This window comes from Eptesicus fuscus, chromosome 11 (genome assembly GCF_027574615.1).
Source record: "Eptesicus fuscus isolate TK198812 chromosome 11, DD_ASM_mEF_20220401, whole genome shotgun sequence".
NCBI lineage: Eukaryota > Metazoa > Chordata > Mammalia > Chiroptera > Vespertilionidae > Eptesicus > Eptesicus fuscus.
In genome coordinates, this window is record NC_072483.1 from 40,428,671 (window position 1) to 40,440,773 (window position 12,103).

The 12,103-nt window shown below is 35.7% G+C and overlaps 1 protein-coding gene across 2 annotated transcripts in view; it reads left to right on the forward strand.

Moving 5' to 3' along the window:
• The first annotated feature begins 3,244 nt into the window (after window positions 1-3,244).
• Window positions 3,245-12,103, forward strand: part of SLC4A10 (solute carrier family 4 member 10) — a 186,366-nt gene continuing 177,507 nt past the window's right edge. For both annotated transcript variants that reach the window (XM_028141093.2, XM_028141099.2), the window contains exon 1: window positions 3,245-3,325. In XM_028141093.2, the coding sequence (XP_027996894.1) occupies window positions 3,245-3,325 (81 nt within the window). The remainder of the gene's footprint in view (window positions 3,326-12,103) is intronic.

The window sequence follows — 12,103 nt, forward strand, 5'->3', positions numbered from 1 at the left end:
GAAGAAATTTAGATTACATGCACTAATTAATAATGTCCAGAGACTGATGTAAACAAAGTTTATGTTCATGTTATGAAAAAATGTATGAAAGAGAAGTTCAAATTATTTACTTCCCATATATTTATTCATTTATAATTTGTTTGAAGTTATGCACATTATGAGAGGGCACAGAAGGCATATAAGATGTCTTCTCACAATTTTTTGACCATTTTATAAAACCTAAACATACACACATGAAAAGGATAAATAAGAAGAGCACGTGATGAAAGTATATTGATTGTCAAAATGAAATCTGTAATAATATAGGAGGTTAGTATTAGTCTTAGTTAGTATTTTCTCCCCCTAATTTCTCACATTCAATCCCCAGATCCTATCCTTTTAAACTAAAAAGTATATCTGGAATCTATCCATTCCTTGTCATTCCTACTGTTACTATCCCCTGCTCAAAATTCTGTAACTTGTCACTCTGCTTCCGGTTTTGTTTTACTCAATTGGCTCTCCACTGTGGCCAGGATAATCTAAAACTGCAAAACTGATTATGTTGATGACCTCTCATTCCCCTTAGGATAAACGTCAAACTCTTTAAACGGCTTCTGAGGCTTCGTGTGATTGCACTTTGGCCTCCCTTCCCAGCCCCATCTCTGTCTTCTGTCCGACTTACACTTTATGGTGTAACCATGCTGTGTATATCGTTCTTGAATGTGACTTGTTCAGGTCTTCTTTGTTTTAATGGTACTTTCTTAGGGAGACCCTTTCTGACCTCTAGATTAGGGTTGGATGCCCTTATCGCTCTCATATCGCCCCTTGATTCTTCTGACCTCTAGATTAGGGTTGGATGCCCTTATCGCTCTCATATCGCCCCTTGTTGTTTCACAACAAAACATATTTGTTTAATTATCTGCTTTTGTAATGGCATATTTTGTGTTGTCATGGAGTCTCCAGCACCTATACAGTATCTGACACATTGAAGGTTTTTAATAATTTGTACATGAATATAGAAAGGGAGATGGTGTAATTTGGGAGAGCCTTATTGAGAAGACAGATCTTCAAGAATGAGTACCTCTTTTTTTTTTTTTTTCAAATAAGAGAATAAATACTGCATAGATAGGACATATTTTTCTGCATTTGGTTTTTTATTTAAGTGTATCATTGTATGCATTTAGGTAAAATGCTGAACCCTTTGTCTGAACCTGTGCAGTTAGAGGCAATAATTTCTCTAAGGGGATAGTGTGCATCAGGCGATTAAAGAAGCCGGATTTCTTTATTTTGTACAAATGAAAATTGTATATTTTTAGGGTATAATAACTTTACCCCCAGATTTATTGAGATACAATTGACATAATATTATATAAATTTAAGATTGACAACACATTGACTTGATACACATATTTTTGATACTTATATATTGCTAAATTATTAGCACCATAGTTCAGTTTCTAAATATTTAATATAATATTATCAACTACTAGTAGCCCATTTGCAGGAAGAATCCTGCAAGCGGCCGTTGGGGCCGCATGCGCTACGGCTGCCGCCACCTTTGCGGGCCGCCGTGCCTGCACCCACTGCCACCTGCCCAGCTTCACCCCACTCCGCCCCGCTCCGCCCCGCCCGGGCTTTCCCTCTGGCAGCCACCTTGCTTTCCGCTTTTCCTCCCTCTTCCTTCTAAGTTGTCTTCAGTCTTCACTCCTCCCTCCCTCAGTGTATGCAAATTAGCTGCCATCTTTGTTGGGTAATTTGCATGCTCGCCCTGATTGGCTGGTGGGCGTGGCTTTGGCTGGTGGGCGTGGTTTTGGCATAGTGAAGGTGCGGTCAATTTGCATATTACTATTTTATTAGGTAGGATAATCACTAGGCTGTACATTAGATCCCCAGAAATTATTCATCTTATAACTGGGTCTTTGCACTTTTTGGCCAACATCTCCGCTTTCCATCCATATCCCCTGCCCCTTAAAGAAACCCCAACTTTAAGACTCATTTTGATTAGTCTTCATGATAATACATATTATACTTATCCAATGTTGTGAATGGGAGAAGAAGATTATACTGACTTATTACTAGTTTACATTGATCTAAAACATTTTCTGTATAGCACTTTAACTATCGTTAAATTTTATTTAGTTTATTTCACAGGTATATAGTGTTCATAGGTATTCAAATAAAGTGTTCATTAATTCAGATTATCCATAATGTGAAAGCTGTTTAAGGGTAACATGATGTATTCAGTGTTCTAATAATATTAGTTTATTTTTTTGTTTTATTTCTGAAACACAATCTTTTGTCGTATGGTAAAGAGAAAGTATTTTTACATATTATTTTAAAGGATATTGGTTCTCTCTTATCAGAACTCTTTATCAGTCTTAAAACTTCCTTATTTTACTTTGTTGTGGTAAATGAAAGCATTATAAGAACATCGATGAAGACAAATGAGATACAATGAGAAATCACAATAAGAATTTCAATAATATACATAGGTTTCATTCCTAGATTTACTATGCACTTTTGGAATTTAATACTAATAAATTGTCTTTTCTAGAAAATATTAAATAAACATATAAAGGGCATTTTGCTTTGAAGCATAAAGTCTGGAGAATATGAAATAAAAATGAAGTTTCTGAGAAAAGTGAAATACTTTTACTTATTTATCTATTGACTGTTATACACCGTTATCAAAGGTTGCCAGAATAAAAGTTTTTAAGTTTTAGGGACTTCTAATTTTAATGGGTTGGATGAGTAATGTTGGAAGAGAGAGTACATTTTTTTCTCGTTTTGACTTTATACTAAAGCTTAGTCATGCGTGGAGAAAACTGCCTAATAATTAAGAATTGCCATTTGAACATGGTATTTGCAACACACATTGACACTTAATTAGATAGAATATTGCTTATTTTTAAAGAACTGACAAAAAATAAAACTCTTCTTGGCAAGTGACATCTTCATAGTAGCAGAAGTGGGAAACTGGAGGATGTGGATCATTCTGTGTTTGGTGATGCAGAATTGCTCTAAGCTGCAAGCTTACTATTTTCAGAGAGCATTAACAGCTTCAGCAAATAGCAAACACGACTGTGTCATCCTCCCTTAATACAGAGTGTTTGTAACTGAAAGGAGAGACGATAAACAATATGTGAGATCTGATATTTTCATGATAGCTTAAAAAGATGGACAGACCTGCTGTTTGATTCTTTCTTCACTAGCCCTGAAGATGCTGAGACAGAGATGGCTGTGATTATCTTTTGTAAGACAGAAAATGCAATCTTTAGGGGTTTCTGGGAATAGAAAGGTCATGCAGTCTGGAACCTGTGAGTCTTTTCAATCTCTAAGTCATCAGGTATGACCTCATGAATTTTGATAAGACTATTAGATTACAGAGTTATTGCTTTTTCTAGCTCTTAGTCATTTGGAATATATTGATCTATGTAATTGTTTCTTATTAGATTTTCCTTATGATATTTGAAGGAGTGATATTTACAGTAATAGACACCAGCTAAGCAATCTGAATTTTAGAAACGTGTGTGTGTGTGTGTGTGTGTGTGTGTGTGTGTGTGTGTGTGTGTGTCTCAGCTTGTATTTATTTTAGCTTTTTGGGGGGGAAATGGGGATTAAGGGAAATATATCTTGCAAGAGATTAAAAACAAGGTTTGGGGCTTTACAGATTTTTCCAGATTAAGCCCGAATACTGCATCTTTTATTGGGAATGATAAAAATAGCACACACTGTTCAAACTGATAAGGATACTTCATAGCCAGCTGCTTATATACAGTGGTATATTAAAATGTTTTTATCTGGAATTTATTAAGCATAGAAATAGATGTTGCTACCATTGTGATGTGCAACCACACAGCAATATATGTGTGATGAGAAGAGATTTGTTTACTAGCATGTGGGCTATAAGCTAATTTCCTGAAATTTATGTTTCAGTATCTGACCTGTCTTAAAAGGCATTGATTTTAATAATTTTTCAGCTCTATTGAAATAATTATGCTCTTGGATCTTTCATCTGCTAAGGCATTGCTTATAGATGAAAGCAGATTATAAATGTATTTTTTTTAAAGAAAGCTTGTGACATTTAAGCTTGTTTAAGGTTTTTGACCCAGAGATGTTCTGCATTTGCTTACTTTCATTTTCAAAATGAAAAGACTTGACTACATTGACATATTAACTACAAAGAGTAGAGAATCATCACAGCAAAAAATTTGGATTTATATCTATTTTATCCTGAAACTCTCTTATTTTAAACCATCTTTACCTACCAGGTTATAATACATTTAACTTTGGTTTGATGTAGCATATTCTTAGAATTACATGCTTGGTAATTAATACTGTGCCTGTCTTTGACATTCAGATTATGAAGGAAATATGATACGTATTTTTTATGTGATACATATTTCTGCTTGAATTTTAGAGGATACTTGATCATATATTCCATATTAAATGAGCAAAAAGAGATAAAATATTGCAACACTTCTCAACAGATAGTTTTGTGTTTGTGATTTGGTAGCATGATTAGGCTTTAGTGCTTCATTAGAGTGAAATGATATAGTATTAAAAATGAATATATTATTAAAGGACTGAAGTGGAAGTCTGAAGCAGTGATTTAATTCAGTTTTCCTTTTTAATTAAAACCACATTGAAAAATTATACCTACTGATATTGGCTATAATTTATATGTTATTCAGGCTACTTAGCCAGCTTATATTTTTATTAGTAGGGAAGATTGCCATATTTTTAAGCTTGATTAGTTTTGGAATGATGTGAATATACCTTTTAGTTGCTACAAAACCTGTTTAATCTGTTAGAATTTATTTTCAGTATTTGCATGTATTAGTCACTATGAGTACATTCTGTTTCTTGGCATTGCTTTGGGATTACTCTAAGTATTGGTTTCACAGCATTCTCCTTGTTTTCACTATATTTATGACCTTTCAAAGGAACCAAACCATAAAGATTTTTTGGGGGGTTACTTTCCTTTAGTGATACTCAAATGAGGATATTTCAAAAGTTTTATAAGGTAAAAAAAAATTACTGTATTAGAATTTTTTTTTCTTTTACAAATAGGAGAAATTCTCTCCATTGCTGTGTCAAAATATGTTACATTAAAAAAGTAAAGATTGGTTAGAATGTCACAAACATTTAAATTTCTGTCAACCATTTTTCCTATCCAGCAAGATGATCTTGACATTCTGAATGGTGGAATGAATTGTAAATCTGCCCACTAGCAATTGGCCATCTTCTTTTTACATTGGTTATCTCTGTCCATACTTTTCATAATGCCTTTCCTTATACATCATAAAGGTTTTTAAAGGTGAGCAGCCTATATTCAACTATTTGAGTAACTATTTAATTCAGTAAACATTATGTGCAAGCTGATCATTTGCACAAAACTGTATTTGGTGTTGTGAGGAATACAGAAAAGAAAAAGTTGTTTCCTGCTTTGAAAATCATGAGAAAATGTACATGAGCTATGCTCACATTTTGAATTGATTTTTCAAAGGAGGTATGCTACAATCAGTTTTATGAACTGACTAATCCTAGAATGAGTTATTCATAACTATTTTTCCTCATGTAAATGTCTTGGTATTAGAGAAATAAAAGATTGGGTCAGCCGAGACCGGTTTGGCTCAGTGGATAGAGCATCGGCCTGCAGACTCAAGGGTCCCAGGTTCGATTCCGGTCAAGGGCATGTACCTTGGGTGCAGGCACATCCCCAGTAGGGGGTGTGCAAGAGGCAGCTGATCGATGTTTCTAACTCTCTATCCCTCTCTCTTCCTCTCTGTAAAAAATCAATAAAATAAAATTTAATAAAAGATTGGGTCAAACTATATAATCAAGCATCTATAATTTTGAAAATTGTATTGAATTCTTTTAAAACACATAATTTATTTCACCAGGGCATTATATTAATAAACTGAATCAGTAAAATAACCTGGTATGTTTTATAAGCCATAGTTGTTATTTTGAGAGTGAAGGTGGATTTACTAGTAGCTCATTTGCATGAGGCAGAAGCAAGAACTCCAAGAATCAGCTCAAAATAGGAATGTGACCAATTCAGTCTAATTCCAGGCCAGGCATAGGTAATTATGCATTATGGAAGGGGGTTTTGACTTCATAGGGTTTGAACTTTAGCAATAAAGAGTAGCAAGTATGTGAGTGTTTGATCTAAGTAGGTCATTTGGGAGTCCTTTGTATAAAATGGGGTGGAGAAGATAGGATTCATCTCAAGCTCTGAGAAAGGGAACTGGGAGGAGCTATAATGGAAGTGGGCCTTAGCCCGCTGGCTGTTGGACATCCAGGCACTACTACTTTCTTTTTCATACCAGTATACTGGTAGAGTATATGCAAAATCCTTGTTCCTTGTTTCCTCAGAACTCCAAACTGGGTCATGTTGCCTAATAATGCCTCCAAAGTGCTTCTTTTCTTGTATCAAAGCAATAGAAAATTGATATGTAATTTCTTCTGGTTTGTATAGTATGATGGTTAAGCATCTGGACTGCCACATTCACTGTGTTCAGTCTTAGCTATACCACTTCGCAGCTGTATGATCTTGGGCAGGTTACTTAACCTTTCTAGGTATCAGTTTCCTCATTTGTAATATAGGGATAGCAAAGATTTACTGTGAAGATCAAGTGAATAAATGTTTATAAAGCACTTTTAAGAGTAGCAAGAGCAGCCTTAGCCAATTTGGCTCAGTGGATAGAATGTTGGCCTGTGGACTGAAGGGTCCTGGGTTTGATTCCAGTCAAGGGCACGGACCTTGGTTGCTGGTTCCCTGGCCCTGGTCGGGGGGTGTGCAGGAGGCAACCAATCGATATGTCTTTCTCACATCGATGTTTCTCTCTGTTTCTTCCACTCTCTCTTAAAAAAAAATCAATGGATAAATATACTCGGGTGAGGAAAAACAAAACAAACAAAAAGTAGCAAGCACATCATTGGCAACATGAATTATTGACAAATATTATATACATTCAAAGACATTGAATGAGCTATTGGCAAGTGTTGGTCATGGTAGTCATGCAGTTTAGTTTTAGTTTTGTTCCCTCTTTCATTTTCTTATCAAATAAGAAATTAAGTAAAAAAAAACAAATGGTATACTGAATAAAGATGATTACAAAAAGGCAAGCCAAGAAAAACATGCTACTGCTAATAAAATTCTAACATTTACTGACTATAATAATTGTGGTTTGCTGAGAAATTTTGTGTTTCAAGTTTTTTGCATCTGCTTACTTGGCTGATTGAAGCTTCTATAGTATTCTATGTGTAGATCTTTTGCTTTCCTATGTTGTACCAACTACATTCATGACAGGAAGATTATTGGGCCTTTGGGCAAATTTAATATCAATGCTGAGTCTTTTTTACTTATAGTTGAAGATTAAAATTAAGAAGTAAAATTAAGGTTTATAGAAAATAATAGAGACAAGTTATATAGCTTAGATTTCATGACCTGATTTATTTTTAAATAAAAAAAACACAGGACAAAAAACTTTACTGAAAGTTAAATACACTTGTTTTGTAATTTTATTTTATTTTATTTAAAAATATTTTTATTGATTTCAGAGAGGAAGAGAGAGAGGGAGAGAGTGACAGAAACATCAACGATGAGAGAGAACCATTGATCGGTTGCCTCCTGCACGCCCCCTACTGGGGATCAAGCCCACAACTCTGGGCATGTGCCCTTGACTAGAATTGAACCTGGGACCCTTTGGTCTGCAGGCCGATGCTCTATCCACTGAGCAAAACCAGCCAGGGCCTGTAATTTTATTTTTTTAATTAATATTTTTATCCTAGATGAAAGACCAAAATGAATTATGTTATAAAAGCAATATTGTGTATGAATAGAACATTTCAGGTTCCTATTTGTAAAAGTATAATATTTTGATTAATATAAAAACATCTATTTGCTAAAAAATTGTCATGCTTTTAAGTACAAGAGAATAATTTGGTATTTAAATGAAATCTAAATGCTTATGTGTTCCATTTTGTGACAGTTTTGCATTTTAGTTGTCTTTTCTTGAACTATTTTCTCAATGTACAACTCTTTGCACCATTTTACACAGGTTTCAGGCAAACCTCAGCATAATGCAATCATACAAAACCCTACAGTGTTCTGGTGATAGTATTAGGCAAGAATATAAAGACTGATGGTTTACTTCCATCAGGAGGTCACAGCTCATGAGTCATACACTCTAAATACAAGTAACTGTAACACAATGTGGGAAGTGGGAAGTGCCACAGAGATTCAAAAGAGAGATGAAAGAAGCACAGATATTTTTTGTGTGAGAGTACAATGGGTAGACTTTTTCCAGCTGAGTGGGGAGAGAAGAGGAGAGGCAGGGTAGATGGGGTGTTAGGTAATTGTGGAAAAGGTAGCATCTGAGGTAGACCTTGAAAACTGGCCAAGATAGGAGAAAGGTCATTTTGGGCAGAGGAAACAGCAATGACAAATGGAGGGAGGCAGAAAGAAATAATATACTTGAGCAGAATGAAATAGTTCATTTTGGGCTAGCCTGGTGGGGTACTTTAGACTATCACAGGGAGTTTGTTGGGACCAGACAGTGTAGAGTCTTGAGTGTTAGATTATGATTTTTAAAGTAAGAACATTTCTGTTCCGATCTAGTTATTCTTGAGAGGAAATAAAATTAAAAACAAAAGAGCAATACCTATATTTTACAGTGATTTTCAGAGCTCTAACCCTCCTGAGACTTTGGAAATGAAAATTAAATTCCTGAGTAGATTATTAGTAGTTAGTAGACAAGGTAGGGGGTAGAAGCAAAATGAAGGTTTTTAATAAAATTCTCTATCAAAATTGCACATGAGGGCATTTCTCAGTCTATCCGCAACCACTCACAAGTCCTAGATTTCAGATCCTAAGAGACCTCCTGCTTGTCCCTGATGTAAACTCTGTTTTATTGGTAGGTAATCTGATTTAGCTTTGGCTTTATTTTTGACATTTCCTAGACTGAGGACAATCTAGAGGGATCATTTTAATACAATGAATATGAATGTCACTATGGTGAATATTTGAATAATAAGGACTTTATCTTAGGGAAAATTGAATTTAGTAATTGCTATTTATAATCATGGAAGCCACAGAGATATTTTAGCTTTGCTCTTTGTTCATTTAGAAGTGATAAAGTAAACCATCATTGCTAATACTTTTCATGTGACCTTTAAGTCTACTCCATACACCAGAAGCATTTCAGTATTCCCTGAGGCTAGTTAAAAAGCTGGTAACATCCAAGAGCAGATTTCGTTTAGCTGTGACATCTGGGATGGGACTTTTGTTATCAGGCCCAGGAAGTTGATATTTGTATGTAGGAATTGTACAAAAATTGGAATTGAAGACTCTCATTTAAAGTATGTCAGAAGTAAAACTTGTGTGAATAAAAATGAAATCAGATACACTTGCTCTTCTGGCTCTATATTTAGAGCAATAGCAGACCCATAGAATTGAGAATACTCTGTATCTTCCCATAGAAGTTTGCATTATTAAGAAACCCCATTTTCTAGAAGTTCTTGTGAGGATGCTTTTATTTTATTTATATTTACTCTTAAAAATTCTCACCCAAGGATATGTTTTATTGATTTTAGAGAGAGAGAAAAGGAGAGAGAGAGAGATTGAGAAACATCAATCAGTTGCCTCCCGTACATGCCCTGATGAGGGATCAAACCCGAAGCCTAGGTATGTGCCCTGACTGAGAATTGAACCTGGTGTATATGACACGGGATGATGTTCCAACCAACTGAGCCACCTGGCCAGGTAAGGTTGCTTTTATTAATCCTTGTGACTTCACATTGCCTGGGAATGACCCATACATATGGTAGGGAGCCAATAAATTTTCAGTTATTGTTTAAAATCATAGACCCATTTCTGGAAAATACCTTGGAAATTATAGGGCTTTGGGTTGCTTTCAAACTTTTAAACATTTAAACATTTTTTTCCTCAAAAAACAGATAAAAGATTTTAGTGAAGTGATCCTTTCCCCATTTAAACATTTTAAAAATGATAATATGGGAATATAGATCAGAATGAGTTAAAAGATAGTTGGGTATTTCTTTATCAAGCTTATCTTTCTAAAAGGCAACAGAGCCCAGTTTCAATGCAGCCCATTGCAAAATGTGCTGCAAATAAATGTATACCATTTATTCCTATGAGTTTTTTTCAAATCTTATTAAATCTAATAAGAATTTGAGTCTATTGTATAGTCTGGAGGGAGGCAATATAGCACAGTAGTTAAGAGCTAGAGTTTTAGAGCTGGACTTATTTGGATGCCATATCTTCCACTTTACTGGCAAATTTTATTTTGAAAATGTTACCTAATCTCTCATTCCTCAGTATTGTCATCTGTAAAATGGAGATATTAATATACTAATTTTTGGAATTATGAAAAAGCTACAAAAGATAGAAAACAAATCTATCCCTTCAAGTAATTTACATTATTTTATAAGTAAAGACTAGAGGCTCAGTGCATGAAATTCATGCTTGGGGTGTGTGTCTCTCAGCCCAGCCTGCACCCTCTCCAATCTGGGACCCCTCCAGAGATGTCCAACTGCCCGTTTAGGCCCGATCCAACCGGGATAGGGCCTAAACAGGCAGTCAGACATCCCTCTCACAATTGAGGACTGCTGACTCCTAACTGCTCACCTGCCTGCCTTCCTCATTGCCCGTAACCACTTCTGCCTGCCAGCCTGCTCACCCCCTAACCACTCCCCTGCCAGTCTGATTGATGCCTAACTGCTCTCCTGCAGGCCTGGTCACCCCTAACTGCCCTCCCCTGCAGGCCTGATCACCCCCAACTGCCCTCCCCTGCAGGCCTGGTCTCCCCTAACTGCTCTCCCCTGCAGGCCTGGTCACCCCTAACTGCTCTCCCCTGCAGGCCTGGTCACCCCCAATTGCTCTCCCCTGAATGCCTGGGTTCTCCCCAACTGCCCTCCCCTGCAGGCCCAATTGCTCCCAACTTCCCTCCTCTGCCGGCTTAGTCATCCCCAACTGCCCTCCCCTGCTGGCCTGATCGCCCACAATTTCCCTCCCTTGCAGGCCTGGTCCCTCCCAACTGCCCTCCCCTGCTGGCCATCTTATGACAGCCATCTTGTGTCTACATGGGGGCAGCCATCTTTGATCACATGGGGGCAGCCATCTTGAGTGTTGGAGTGATGGTCAATTTGCATATTACTCTTTTATTTTATAGGATTACATATATATATATATGTTTAGTACTTTCATATATATGTATATATGTATACATATATATATATATATAATATACTAAAAAGAAACTAAGTAGCTTGCCTAAGATAAAAATTGCCAACAAAAGAAAGGATGATATGGGATTCAATCCTAGAAGTCTAGCTCTAGAGTGCTTGCTATTAGCCATTGTGTTATACTACTTAGAGTTATATACACTTGAATTAGATAGCAATGTGTAATTTAGTATATTCAAAATGCCAATTAATATGAGAAACATCAACATAAATTGAAACTGCCATAGAAGATATTATTGAAGAGATGTGACTTGACTTTCACTATACTTCTTTCTGCTTTCTCTTTCACTACAAATAATATATGTAAAGTCATTAGCACAGTTCCTGCCATAGGTGCTTAATAAATTATGAGTTGTTATTCCTATCATAATTGTTCTGATAATTTCTTTTCAACATTCCCTAACTGGTGCAACATAATGTTTGAAAACCATGAATCCAATCTAGAGTCATGAGTCAAATTACCCACCAGTGATCCTTAGTTGTAATTATGCATCAGGGTCACACATTTAGCTTTTTAAAAACATTGATGCTCAAAGCTTGTCTTCGAAGTACTAAATAAAGTCTATGAAAATAAAACCTAGGCTTCTATATTTATAAAAAGCTTTCCAAGTGAATCTGATGGGCAGCCAAATGGAGAACTGCTGCTTTACATGGTGATGAATTCCGAATTTATTTCTCCATTCTACATTTTAACCTCTGTTTAGTGTTTCAGACATTGCATCATGATAGACATCTCTACTCATTTATCTTATAAATATCTCAAACTTGGCATATCCCAAATGAAACTTATTATTTTCTCTTCAAAAATTCTTTATCTTTACTGGCATGATGACCTCATAATCATTTTCAA